This window comes from Bos grunniens, chromosome 8 (genome assembly GCF_055505025.1).
Source record: "Bos grunniens cultivar Pamir isolate PY7600 chromosome 8, Bosgru_T2T1.0, whole genome shotgun sequence".
In the NCBI taxonomy this organism is placed as follows: domain Eukaryota; kingdom Metazoa; phylum Chordata; class Mammalia; order Artiodactyla; family Bovidae; genus Bos; species Bos grunniens.
The window spans coordinates 88,413,147-88,428,163 of NC_141172.1; the positions used below are offsets into that span (position 1 = coordinate 88,413,147).

Sequence of the window (15,017 nt, forward strand, 5' to 3'; positions counted from 1 at the left end):
CCTTTATCTGTCACAGCCCCAAAGAGCAGAGGCACCAGAAGCTCCACTTGTTCACAGAGAGGTCCTCTTACTGTCAAGTTAGGACACTGAAAAACATCTGCATTCCCAAGGCCCAAGGCCCACTTGCTTTTACCACACAGGGACCGGGGCTGGGCAAAGGCCAGACAATTGGCTGTGTACATGGTTACTCCTGCTGAGGGATTCTTTAAGAAGCAAACCAATGGAACTCAATACCTAACATGTCAGGTGGCCTGAGGACCTGGTCGTCACCGCCACTCTCTTCATCTTGCACATCCTGCACATCGTCACTGGGAAAAGCTGGGCTCAGAGCATTTTCTTGGAGACGCTGCTGCTTTCTCTCTTGCCGTTCTTTCAAAATAATCTTTAAAGTTAAATAAACGACTGAAACACCTAAACACTCACATCTGAAAATAAGCTCTTCTGTGAAATAAGCCATCCACATTCAGCTGGCTGACACTGTACCTGTTTGTGCCCTCACTCCCCCCGCCGCCTGCCCCCTCCCTGTGGGCAGCCCAATCCTCTCACCCATGGCCCAGCAACAGCAGGCTCCCCTGGAGAAACAGAGGAGCACATGAGACCTGGGCTCTGATGCAACGGTGCAGCTCAATCTGACCCCAGACAAGACACACCTTCCTCCATCTGAGACTCACCATACCCCACAGGCTGCTTTGAGAGTTAAATCAAAGACATGTGGCAGGAAGTGTCCAATATTTACCAAATCAGAGCATCAGACACAACGCCTCGGGGTAGGATGAGGGTAAAAAATGTAAATGAGAACAGATTCCCCCCATTTCTGGATTTCTGTCCATGTCACTCCAAAGTATGAAATGAATAAATAAGGCCTCCCTCTCCAGCAGCTGAGGTGCTCTGCACACCATGAGAGGAGGGCGAGGGATCATCTTTCAGAGAATCATGCATGCATCTTGATTAAGAGCAGGTTCAAATGAGAGTAAATGTTAAAAATCTAAAAACCTAAGAGTTGAAAGAAGCAGAATGGATACAGCAGTCTACAAGTTTACTCACGCCAGATTTCAAACAAAACGCCACACACCTTCTTCAACGGGGTTGGCTTCTTGGCCTTGGGGACCTCTCTCTGCTTCCCTTTCTTCATCATGGGGGAGGTGGAGTCTAACGGGTTGTGCGGGGTCTTCACCTGGGCAAGGCGGTGGCCCTTCTTCCCTGACATGGAGTCTTTGGAGAGGACGGGCACTGCCCCAACTGCAACACAGTAGGGACACACAGCTCAGGCTGCCACCCACCACTTGCCAGGCTCCAGAGGCAGGCTCGCTGCAGATCTGTCTCAGGGGCTCCCTGTGCCACCCACTCATCCCCACATCCTTCCTCGTCCCCATCAAACTGTCCCTGAGGGAACCAGCTTCCTATCCCCATAATCAAACCTCCTACATTTTCCAGCTAAGTCTGATGATGTGTTTGGGTCTCATTTTTTGATGAAGAGCTTTTCCAGGTAGCTTGCCCATTTTACTCTACCATTTTCAGCTTACCTTGCCTTTGCAGAAGTTGGCCACTGGCTTCCTTCTACCTCAAGTATATATATGTATACCTTCTACCTTATTATCTTAAAAGGCCCTTTAAGATCCTAGCAATATTTCAAGTTGATTCTTTTGAGTTTTCTAGACATACGTTCCTAAATTCCCTGCAGAGAGTAAATACATGATCACGATCACTGCTCCGAACACTTCCACTGCACACTATGGTTCTGCTCTACTTCCCATCTTGTTCCTGTTCCAAGGGAATAGTTAATTTGTGCCTACTTTCCCCCAACTTTTTAATTAGGAAAACTTCTAAACACACACCAAATAAAAGGGAATGTATACCAACAAACCCATGTACTTATTGTCCGGCTTCAACTACCGTCAGTATGTTTCCAAATATATTTTACCCACCCTCCTTAATTTTGGTACATGTTTTTAAAGTACTGCATAGACACAGGAGTGACTCCTGGAAAAGCGACCCAAAAACAAAAACTACTAAGCAGAGACATCAGCAATCACACACTGTGGGGAAGGCAGCCACCAGACTCAGACCAGGCAGTTCCTTACACAAAACAAAAACCACCTGTCACAACTACTACTTTCAGAAGGAAAATATAAAATACCAGTTGCTACAATGTATTAACTAAAAGTCAGTATTCAACAAAAAATTGTGAAACTTTCAAAGAAACAAGAAAGTATAACCCACCCTAAAGAAAAAGGAAGTTAACAGATACTGTCTTTGAGTGCCCCCAGCTGACCAAGAAATGAAGGCAACTGTGAGACTAGATAATAAACCCAGAATTTCAATAAATACAAATAATAAAGGAGAGAGGCTCAACAGAAGATTGGAGATGGTAGAAAAATCAATGAACTTGAAAATAAATCAACAGAAACCATTCAATTTAAAGAAAAGATTTTAAAAGAGCCTCCAGAGACCTGTGGGGCAACAATAAATATACTAGTATATATATAATGTGAGTGCCAGGAGAGGAAAGAGAAAAGAAAATATTTTGAAGAAATAATAACCCTAAACTTCCCAAATTCAATGAATATTTCAACTGACAAACTCAAAATAGGATACATATTACTCAACCAAAGGTAGGACGTATACAGAGATTCCTACATAGACACATCATAGTCAAACTGCTCAAGGTCAAAACAAAAACAGCAAGGGAAAAACAACTCATCACAGAAAGTGCAACAACAAGACAAGTAATATTTGACATCTCACTGGCAACAATGGAAGCAGGAGGGCAATGGAATGACATTCAAGGTGAGGGGGAAAACCTGTCAATCAAGAATTCAATATCCAGTGAAACTATCCTTCAAAAAATGAATCTAAAATATAAATGTTTCTAGGTAAACAAGGACTGAATTTGTTGCTTTTATTTATTTATAAGCAACTACTTACTTTCTTACTTTTAAGAAAATTAATTTTTTTAAGTAAAAGAAAAAAATCAAAGGAATCAAAATGGTACTATATATTTATTTAACATAAATGAAAACAGTTAAAGAGGAACAGAGGAATAAATTAAGACATGAAAGAATCAGAAAAAAAAAATAGTAACAGCAGTAAATCCAACCACAGTAACAACAGCATTAAACATGAATGAACAAAGCACCCCACTCAACAAGGAAGAGATTTTTAGCCTGGATTAAACAGAAAGCTCCGACTATAAGCTGTCTACCAGAAATACATCTTAAAGACACTGGTAGGTGGCCAAGGTTACTCTGCCCTATGCTGCTGGTAAAAGCATTCACCTCCTCATTAATCTGATCAGCCAGTTGGGAAGGCCAAACATGGGCTCCAGAATAGATATAAGTCACCAAAGGCCTTTAAGCTGTGTTCTGGCAAGAAAGCCCCTTCTAGGAGTATTTGGTACTGGCTAATCTAAAAATAAAGAGAAACTCTGAATTCCTCTTAACTAATTTTTACTTTTTCTGGTAAGAATGGTTCCATTACTGATGTCAAAAAGAAATACGACGGACATGTCAGTATCTGGGCATTACTGGGATCTGTGGCCAAAACATCCTTTCAATACTACCAAAATCCAACAACCCAATAACCAACCTTACAATCTAACAAGCTACTTAAAAATATCATCTGGCTGAGGGCCCCTACTTCTTGCCAAATTATCTCAGACTTCATATACAATTCCATCTAAAAGGTCCAACTTGAATCTAGCTGCAAAAAAGCCACCTTATATAGCCTCAGAGGTAGTTCCCTCACTTTTCTTGCTTTTACCTTTGGCTGGAGGTCTAGAACATTCAGTTAGTAGCTCACATGCTTCCCTGCAGGCTCCTCAAGAAGCTACATTTTTCAGAATCAGAGGTTGGCCAAGCACTTTCCTGACTTTTCTGGAAAGGTCACTGCAGACCTTTCCCAAACAGACACTAAGCAAAGTAACTTTGAAGGAGGAATACCTAAGAAGGCAGTGATCCTAAGCTTTGATACATTTAAGAATTATTCATACATGTGATGTATGATCCTGAAATGAAAAAAATCACCAAAATCATTGAGAAAAAAATTTAAATACAGACTGGATACAAGATGCTAACAAAAAAATAATCTTTATTATTATTATAAGGGAGAATGGCAGAATAGATCAATTAAAAATAAAATCACCATCAATTAGAGATACTGACTGACGTATTTACAGGTTAAATGACATGATGTCTACAAGTACTTCAGGGGAAAATAACAGAGTTTCAGATTCAACGGGACTGGCAAAATGTTGGTAACTGATGGAGCTGGGTAATGGGCATATGGTGGCAGTCTTCATCATATTCTACTTTTGACTATGTTTTAAATGTTCCACCACAAAAAGTGAAAAACAGGACAAAACAAAACCAAAAGTCCCACTGTGTGCTTGTTAAAAAACACCTATTGCCCATCCCATCCCCAGTGGTTCTAAGTGTACCACATCAGAGGTGTTCCCAGAACCTGCACTTTCAGCTTGCTCCCAGTAGGGCCATTGCTGGCAGTCCTGGGGATACTGCATGAAAAAGAAATACTGGGTTCAGGGACACGTTGTCAACTGGTGCCTCAGCCACTGTATACTTGGACTAAATTAACTGCATTCACACATTTTAAATTTGTACTCTGGGCTTTTAATTAAGGTCACTATGAAACTGACTAAGACTTACTTCTGCTATACCTATGAGAAGGCTATTTAGGAAACTTCTGACTATACCATTCAGCAGCCCATATAAAATAATCCATACGAGAAACAGCATTTAGAATTTTTGGCTTCAAAAAACTCCCACCTCCACCAACAAACTAAGATTTCATTTATATTAAGTTCTAGAACAGGAAAAAACAGTGTATGGCAGGAAAAAAAAAATCAGAACCTTGGCTGCCTTCAAGTAGCAGCAGGGACTGACTGGGATGGGAAGGGGCAGGAATTTCAAAGGTGATGATGATGTTCTACACAGCCAGAAGCTTGGGTTACAAAGTTATGTATTTGCCAGAACTCTTAAAATGATACATTTAAGATCTGTGCATGTCATTAAATGCATATTTTGCCACCAAAGGAAAATAGTAATCACAAATACTGAACTCTATTAATGATATGCATGCTTGGGGGTAAAATATACTGATGTCTGCAAGTTACTTTGAAATGCAGCAAAAACAAAATACAAATAAATTGATATTGGATAAACTGATGGATAGATTGGGATCAGCAAACTTCCTTAAAGAGCCAGAAAGTAAATATTTCAAGCTAATGAGCAGACGTGTATTGCAACACTCAAATGCCATTCTAGTTCAAAAGCAGCCACAGGTAATACTTAAATAAATGTGTGCTGGCTGTGTTCTAATAGAACTTTCAAGTATCCGGTTGCTTCCCAGGTGGTGTGGTGGTAAAGGATCCATCTGCCGACGCAGGGGGCACAAGAGACATGGGTTTGACCCCTGAGTCGGGAAGATCCCCTGAAGTAGGAAATGGCAATTCGATCCAGTATTCTTGCCTGGAAAATCCCATGGACAGAGGAGCCTGGTGAGCTTACAGTGCACACACACACATACTCTTTGTATGTGTGCAAAGAGTCAGACACAACTGAGCACACATACACACTCACAGCCAGCAGGATATAGTTGGTTGACCTCTGGAAAAGTTATGTGACTGAGGAAAATTAGGAACAACTGTACAATCTAGGTGGTGAGTTCATGGGTATTCACTGCATGATTTTATTCAGCTTTTCCAGATGCTTGAAAATTTTTGGAAAAAACAAAAATATTATATTTCCCTTCCCTTGAGGAAACAAATTATGTTTATCCTTTCTAGGATTGATGCCATAATAAAATTATCACCAGAAGGAGGGGTTTATAAGTAAAATTACATGATGAATTGCTTTAAAATGCTTCAGGGAAAAAAAAAAGTAAGCTTCATCATTTCCTTGGATCCTATTTTTCACTTTTAAATCACCTCAGAGGGAAACATATCTACAAGACTATGGTGGCAAATGAGCATTATTTCTTTGTATGACATATTACCAATTTTAACTGTCTTGGCTCTCAGGCATGATTCAGAGAAAATGACTACATCACTAGGGAGTTAACACTGCCACCTGCTGTGTTCCCATGGACAAGCAGGTAATTCATTTCTACCAAATGCAGCAAAAATAAAATACAACCTGCACAGGGCACTTATAAGATTTTCACCAGGTCATCACATCAAGTGGAAAACCCATCTTTTAATAAGACCTATTTCTTAAAACCATCACATTTAATTAAGTTTAGAATTTTTGTGGTAAAATACATATGCTGCTGCTGCTGCTAAGTTGCTTCAGTCGTGTCCGACTCTGTGCAACCCCATAAGACGGCAGCCCACCAGGCTCTGCCGTCCCCGGGATTCTCCAGGCAAGAACACTAGAGTGAGTTGCCATTTCCTTCTCCAAAATACATATAAAACCCACTATTTTAACCATTCTTCACTTCACAATTCAGTGGCATCAACATGTTCAAAATATTGTTGCAACCATCACCACTACCCATTTCCAAAGCTTTTTCATGCCCCGAAAGAAAAATCTGTCCCCATTAAACAGTAACTCCTTATTCCCTACTCGCCTCAGCCCCTGGTAAGCTCTAATCTACATTCTTTCTATGATAGAATTTCCTGCCTTTTTAAGGTCAAGTATTCCATTATATGTATATACCACCTTCTGTTTACCCATTCATTTGTTGATACACACTTGGGCTGCTTACACCTTTGGACTATTACAAATAATGCTGCTATGAACACTGGTGTACAAGTAACTGACTGAGTTTCTGTTTTTAATTCTTTCGGATTCATTCAGACGAGTGCACCTGCTAGGTCATGTGACAACTCTACTTAGCGTTATAGAATCACCAAACTGTTTTCCAAGTACACCATTTAATGTTTTCATCAGCAACAGTTCCAATTTCTCCAAATCCCCACCAACACTTGTTATTTTCCACATTTCTGATTAGTTATCATAGTAAGTTTGAAGAATTACCTCCATGTAGTTTTAACTTGTATTTCTCTAATGACTAATGGTGTTGAGCATCTTGTCGTGTGTTACTGGCCATATGTATATCTTCTAATGGGGAAACGTCTTTCAAGAGCTTTGCCCATTTTGTAATAAGAGTTACTGAACTGTAGGAATTCTTATATATTTGTATATTAAATGCTTATAAAATACATGATTTTTATTTTCTCCCATGCTGCAAGCTGTTTACTCACTGTCTTGATAACATCATTTGGTACACAAGTTTTTAATTTGTATGAAATCCAATTTACCTATTTTTGCTTTTGTTGTTTGTGCTTTTGGAGTCCTTTCTGAAACTTCATCATCTAATCCAAGGTCATGAAGATTTATCCTGTTTTATTTATTCTAACAGTTTCAAGGTTTTAGCTCATATTTAAAATGTGATCCATTTTGAGTTAATTTTTGTATATGGTATGAGGTTAACACTACTACTTTATTGTTTTAGCATGGGGAAATGCTAAAACAGTTGTCCCAGTACCATTTTTTAAGTGATTGTTCTTTGTCCTTCTAATAAACTCAACACTCCTAATCAAAAATTCACTGGCCACAGATATGTGTGTTTATTTCTGGATTCTCAATTCTATTCCACTGGTCTACATCTATCCTAATTCCAGCACTACACTATTTTGATTATATATCAATAACTTTTGATTGGGCTTCCCCGGTGGCTCAGATGGTAAAGAATCCACCTGCAATGCGGGAGACCTGGGTTCGATCCCTGGGTTGGGAAGATCCCCTGGAGAAGGCAACAGCTACCCACTCCAGTATTCTGGCCTGAAGAATTCCACGGACAGAGGAGCCTGGCAGGCTATATAGTCCATGGGGCTGCAAAGAGTTGAACACAACTAAGCGACTTTCACTCGCTCAACTTTTGATTACAAGAGAAGACTGTCACAAAATAGTTTTCTGAAAAAGACGTCAATCATTTGTCTGAAATGAACAAGCTCTCTTACCTGAGAACACCACTGGTTTGGAGGACTGCTTTGCATTCGGGGAGTGCTGCTTCTTTTCCAGTGCGGTTAGCATTCCTCCCAAATCCAACTGTACTGGAATCTGGCTTTTCTTTCTACTACTTTTAAAATTATTCTAAAAAGTTAAAAATCAGAAGTTTACTCATAATACTTTATTTTACAAACTGTACTTTTCATTTTATAACAAAAAGCCATGTAATTAAGGATAAAAAAAGACAGATACAGAGACTATAAAAATCTTGACATTAAAAGTAATTAAAGAAAAGACCCATCAATTCCAAATTATCTGCCAATATTACCATTGAGGTTGCTTATTTCCTTCTTCTCCTTTCATAACACTGGTTTAATTAAACCAGTGATATTTCTGTTTGCATCTCCATTATGAATAAATAACAGCATACATCTACAGATAAGGAACAAAGGCTGGAATAAAGTCCCTGGCTACAAAGTCTGTGTGAGGCTAGCTGGTTAGTACCTTTTGGTTAGTACCTTATTAGCACCTTTTGCTCTCCAATTGCCTAAGTGAGCAAAACTATCATGAAATCATGGGGGCACAGCAAAAAATGTACACAGTCCAAAGTATTAAATTTAGGCACAAAGTCAGATATACTCTAAATAAGTGTTATTTCTGAAATAGTTGTGACACGGGTTTTGAGACTATATAAAGGCTGTATGGGCATGTTGTCTCCTGTGCTTTAGTGCCTCCACTCCTGCCCTCCAGCCACTCTTCTCTTCCCTAATGCCAAAGTCACACTGGGTGAGGACTCACAGCAAGAGGGGAATGCTAAGCACAGCACCGGCACCTAGAGACCTCTGCAGGGATGGAAGATGGCCAAATTACAACACAGGAATGCAAAGTTACAGGGTTAAGAATCTTACTCTTCATAAATGTGAAAATAACCACCCCACTTTGAAAGGCAAAAGGACAATGAAAATGCCCAAAGTACACAAGTTCCCCATCTAGATTATGAACTACAAACTCATTCCTGAATTCACAGTGGGGCTGAGGTACACGGAGATTCATCTCTTTCTCTGATCCTGACTACTTGACTATGCTTCTGTCAGATATAACTGCCTCACAAAAGGAGTCTTCTATTTCCTGAATACACTAAGTTAATGTTTTTTCTTCAAATCAAACTTAGACAAGCAGTATGTGTTCCCCTCCTTTCTGATATAGCAGTAGCAGTTACCAATCATCTAATTTCGAAAGTGACAAAGCAGTTCTGGCTTAAGAGCAAATTTGTTTCAATACACTGGATATGGCTCCCCAATGAAGAAATGAATCAAAACAAAACCACCTGTGCCCATAAAGGAAGAAGTCTGGAAAGGAGGCTTTCTTTAGAGTTTTAGTTTAGCAAGAAAAGTTAAGCCTAAAGCAATTGTGGTTTCAATCTAAAAATTACCTGTGGCTGCTGTTTAGACTGAAATTTCGGTGACTCTACTCTGTCTCTTCTTTCAGATGCAACTGCCAGATTGGGAAATTCCTCGGCATCCTAAGTAAACCACATACCCTTTAGCTCTTCACATATCACAAGAATCAAATAAGCCCAACTACAGTCTTTTCTTCGCTTGTATTTTCTTTCCATAAAAATCTCCTATAGAAGTGCTCAAAGGTATTATTAAAAAAAAAAAAACTAATTTATTTCACTTTTAGAACAAACTTAAAGACTGCAGTTTGAATGCCCCTGCCCCCAAAGAGTGCAGGGCCTCAAGGATGGGTTCACCAAGCAGTCTACGAACTGCCTCTAACCATCCTGACACAAGAGTATTCAAGCACCATCCTTCAACTATGTTTTCTTTGGGGAAACCATCAACTTGGACACAGGAGATTTAAGCATCCTGTCCTGTGTGCTGATCCTAGGCTAGAAAAAATAAACAAGTCTCTAAACAATATTTAAATCATTTAAAAATGTTTTACGTACTTTTGTCAATATTTTAGGCACCCTGGAGAAATTATGTGAAAAATGAGGGACGGAAACATGAATTATTTGTTGGCCCAAACAATAATGCTCTAATGCAGTCGCAGGTTTTCAAACAGGCAATCCCATTATTCTCAAGGAAATGTTTCAAAAGCCCTGGGAGCCCCTCAAGTTTATGGGAACACCTTGGGCTTGACCCTAAGTTGGTGGCCTGGAGAGCACTGCTAAGACCCTTCCTGTCAGCACCAGGCTGCTGAGTCTGGTAATTCCTGACCCAGGAGAAACATAATCAGAATCCAGGATGGCTCCTTGGAGAACAAGGACATTCTTGGAGTATCACAGGATGACAATTTAAAGCACACTTTTGGAAGCTCGTGATATTCTCTTCTTGACCAGGGCCCACAACAGATTTATGGTACTGTAAGTTTCTCTCTATAGTGGAGCACGTTATAGCAAGACATCTAGATAGAAAAGGAGGCCCTGCAGAAGCAAAGCATGCCAAAGCAAAGGAAAAACAGGTCAGAAGACACTGAGGGGTATGGTATATATTAGTAGTATGGCATATACACCACTAATTTTCAATACAAGCAGTTTTGTCTCTAGACCATTCATTCACTCTTTTCAGATATTTACTGAGTGCCTGCTATGAGATGGGCACTGTGCTTGAGACACCAGATTGAAGGAGTGAAGAAAGTGGGTGATATCTATTTTTTTTAGCACTAGGAAAACAATTATTTTTAAAAATGTTAGAGACTTTTTTTACTTGGGCAACCAGTATGAACCTGTATTTCTATTAAGGAAGACCCATTTATTATATCATACAATGTGAGTAATAAATATAAATGTACTTCAATCCTTGGTGGCTCTTGAACTGTCAGGACTTCATATTTTGATTTAGACTTTTCTTTCTTTTTCTTATTCTTTCTTGAGGCTTCATTTTGCTCAGGATTGCCACCTTGTGATGCTTTGGACTAACAACAACAACAAAACAAGAACAAACAAACAAAAAAGCAAAAATTATGGTTTTTAGCGCATTCAGTAAACATTTTAATTCCATGCATCAGAATAAAATTACGATACCAAGTTGTACAACCACATGGCGACTTTACTCAGACTTACTCCCTATTTTCCAAAGAGCCAGCATTTGGTAAAATGATTCTGAAGGAAAAAATCCATTAAAGCAGATGCCACATCCAACTGCATTGAAACAGGTGGATCTGGACCCAAGTTTGCAGCTTGAGGAGGCCATGGTAATGACCCCACTGATGTCCACCTGAAGTCCTTTCCTAAGTCCAGGTGCGCCACTTCCATCACGACAGCCCAATGGCTCCTAAACCTGACTGTACCTCAGGATCACCAATGCAGCCTGCGAATCAGACTCTATCTGGGCTCATCCCAGACCTGCAGAATTTGACCTCACCACCTTCACTCTCCACTCAGCCCCCTGGCCTTTCCTCAGTCAGGTCAAGTACGCTTTAGCTTCAGGCCCTTTGCACTTAACACTCACATAGCTGGATCCAGACTACCATTTACTTCCTCATTTTAGCTCAAGAGTCATCCCACCTCTACCTAACCTCTCACTCTCCATCCTCTTTGGAGCAATAATCCCATCTGACAAACTCTGTCTTGGTCTGCAGACGGCTAGTCTCTCTCCAATAGCATGGCGGCTCTAAGAAGATGAAACATTTTTAATGTCTGAGACCCTGCTTTGCCCCAATGAGACCTCACCCTTCAGAGGTAAAAAGTCTCAATGGCTATTAAAAAGAATATTTATCTACTAACCCAGAGGGGCCATCCATGGTAGCCTGTTAAGTGAAAAAGGCAACTTTCATATGTAATACGTATAAAATTATCCCATTTCTGTTCTTAAAAAAGAAAAAAAATTATACCAAATAAACTTCTTTATGTATTTATGTTTTCAGGAGCCCTAAGGTGGAACAGACGGTTGCCCAGGTGACTCAGCAGTAAAGAATCTGCATGCATTGCAGGAGATGTAGGTTCAATCCCCGGATTAGGAAGATTCCCCAGAGGAGGAAATGGCTACCCACTCCAGTAATCTTGTTGGGAAAATCCCATGGACAGAGGAGCACCGTGGGCTACAGTCTGTGGGGTCGTGAAGAATCAGACGTGACTGAGAGACTGAGCACAACACAACAAAAGGTGGAACCGACAGCAGGCTGTTAATAAAGGCTCTTGGAGGGGTGAGGACCAAAGGCCTATAGGACAAGGACCTTTTCCATAATTAGATTTTAGTAATATTACATGTGCTTTTTCAGTAATAAAAACTCACAACACAGAAAAGTTTTAGAGGGAAGGGGAAAAAACAACCAAAACATTATGACCACAATGCAAAGTGATCTGGGTTATAAGATTACCAGAGATCTTCATTTTCTAATCTTTATTTTGGAACTTCTTAACAATAAACTTCTCTTACACCTTTAATTAAAAAATCATTTTTATTTAGGTCTAGCATAGTCTCTTACTTCTCTGTACATTCATTCCATTAATTTCTGAAAGTTTGATACTGAAACTTCAACTAAAAATCTTATCTACTTAAACAATTGTAATCTATAGTGGGAACTATATGTAACTTTGTTCTGTATTTTCCTAGTCTCTTGTAAATGTGTTACCATAATTTCATAATTTAAAAAATTTAAAAAAAGAAATTAAAAAAAATTTTTTTAAGATGCTAGGAAAATAAAACAAAATCTGTTAACTCTTAGAGTGTTAAAAGCTGGTTTAGATGGTAACATGGTGGCCTGTTGTGTAACCTGTGCCCAGAAGTCAATGGGGCCTTGGAGCTGGCCAGTCTGTGTCTACTTGGAGGGGGTCTCACCACCACCTCCTGTGTTCCTGAAGTATGGGCATGAAGCTGCAGGGAACAGGCACATCGGTCTAATTTCACCATTAATTGTCACCAGCGCAGATTCCCTGAATCAACCAAGTATAAACACACAGTTCTTTTTTGTGTGGGGTGGTCTAAGACACTCTGGATACTGAAAAGTATCCCAATACTCAAAATGATAGGAAACCAGTACAAAACAAATACTACCCCATATTTCAATCTAAAATAATGTATCAGTATAGAAAGAAAATCAAGAACAAAATCTAGCCTCCCCTACAAAACACTCTTCAAGAAACAAATCTAGAGATTGAAAAATAACAGCTTAAAATTATTTGAACTGAAAGGAAAAACTGAATTCTGAAATGCTATCTTACAGTAAGTAGGCTGCAAGTAACCAAGAATCAATTAGCATACTAGATAATAGCAAAATGGGGCATACAATTATTTTGCTATCAGTACTTGTAGCAATGTAACTTCAACAGACAAAAGACTGCAGTATTTTAAATACCAGAGCATAAGTTTCTTCCAGCATCTCTCTTTTAAAGAATTCAAAATAGTCACTGACATTTTAAGACCACAGGTCTAAAACACACATCCTCACTCATTTTTGAAAGGGAGCACTTGTGCCCGTCAAATACTTGTGTCCCTCTTGAAAAAACAATAAGACCTCAAGTACAACCAACTCAGATTAGTGCCTACAGTACCAAATGAAACACCTTCAGTGAGGCTTTGAGAAAGAGTATCCAGTGGCACAGGAGAGCAACATGAACAAAGTGTGACGCATACCTTTTCAGTAAGATGGACAACGTGTTTCTCTTTGTAGGAAGGCTCCAAAGATAAAACTTCAGAAGATGATATACTATCATTTTTAGGATCTGCTGGTGAAGCAACCATCTTTAGGTTTATCATGGAAGTAACATTTTTAGGGGCTGGTGACAGTTCTGTAGATAATGTCTGCCGAACAACATAACCCATTGGTGTCCAAGATAATTCTGCTCAAAGATAACCAAAATTGTTGAACAATCCCAACAGTAAAAAGGAAATTCCTTAGAAATTCCAAGCATGCATTACATGAAGTACTCAAGAGCATAGTTAAACTAAGGTACTGTTCAGAACACTCTAGCAAACTACAGTTTCCATTAAATTTGCTTTTCTTCTTGGAACATGCAGGGTGAATTAACTTGAAAGGGGGACTGACTATCCTAGGATCTGCTCTTTTTAACCTGGGGGTGCGGGCAGTAAACAAATAATAGTTTCCATTAAAAAATAATAATCCACAATACATCCACATGGCAAACACACAGAAATAATGAGCTGAAGATCAGACTGTGGCCCTACTAACCTTGATGTGTACTTTTAAACATCAGAAGTCAAAGATCACTAGACTTCAGCTACCAAAGTAACTGGTAATTTATTTCTTTTTAGAACACAGGCATAAGTACAGCAACACTACTCCTTAGGTGCCCATGAAACTCTATACACAGACAAAACAAAAGGACATCCATCAGGACACAGGCAGGTCACGTCAGCAGCCTGTGGCCACCCCACAGTGGAGAAACTGCTCTTGTCACCATACAGCTACACATCTTCACAGCAGCTGTTGAAGTGAGGATCTTGTATTGAATCACATATGTACCAAACATGCTAACACCATAGGAAATACAGCTGTGCATAAATCAAGAATAATTGTGTAAAAAGATCTTCTGTTAGGACAAATTACCCACAAAAATTTCAAAAGCAGAATCTACTGAACTCATTCTGAATATCTCACTTCTGCACCAGGCTAGGACAGACCAGCAGTTCTCAAAGTTCTGAGACTCCCAGGACACTTTCAGGGATCCACAGCCAAAACTGTTTTCCTGATAACAGGACTGTGTCATCTGCCTTCCCTACTCTCTTGCTCAGAGAGGTATAGTACAGTGGGGTTTAGGACAGTATGACAGAGAACAGTGAAACAGCTGAATGCCAAAGCAGATCTCCTGAGCTGGGTGTTAAGAGTTGCTAAAATGTAAAGGCTGCTCTCCTCTCCTGACTTTAACTTTGGGAAATGGCTACCTTTTTAAATTAAAATGTGCGATGTTAACCTGTAATAAGTTTATTGTTACTTTTAAGTAAATTAGTAAGTATTTTAGTATTTCTCAATTTTAACCCTCAGATATTACAAACATTGACAATTATCCAAATAAACAGACACTCTTCGGGGTTTCAAAGGGTATTAAGGGGTCCTGAGACCAAAAACTGTGAGAACTACTGGTAT

At 39.4% G+C, this 15,017-nt stretch overlaps 1 protein-coding gene across 21 annotated transcripts in view; it reads right to left on the bottom strand.

The window, feature by feature from the left end:
* The window catches only part of SECISBP2 (SECIS binding protein 2), a 36,864-nt gene that overhangs the window by 10,000 nt on the left and 11,847 nt on the right, over positions 1-15,017 (bottom strand). For 6 of the 21 annotated variants that reach the window (XM_086414501.1, XM_086414484.1, XM_086414500.1 and 3 more), the window contains 6 exons: positions 13,547-13,752; positions 10,764-10,886; positions 9,400-9,489; positions 7,979-8,111; positions 1,073-1,239; positions 235-382 (listed from right to left, as the gene is read on the bottom strand). In XM_086414501.1, coding sequence (XP_086270627.1) covers positions 235-382; positions 1,073-1,239; positions 7,979-8,111; positions 9,400-9,489; positions 10,764-10,886; positions 13,547-13,735 — 850 coding nt within the window. In that variant the 5' untranslated portion in view covers positions 13,736-13,752. The remainder of the gene's footprint in view (positions 1-234; positions 383-1,072; positions 1,240-7,978; positions 8,112-9,399; positions 9,490-10,763; positions 10,887-13,546; positions 13,753-15,017) is intronic. The other 15 variants (XM_086414488.1, XM_086414498.1, XM_086414486.1 and 12 more) reach the window with 5 other exon arrangements.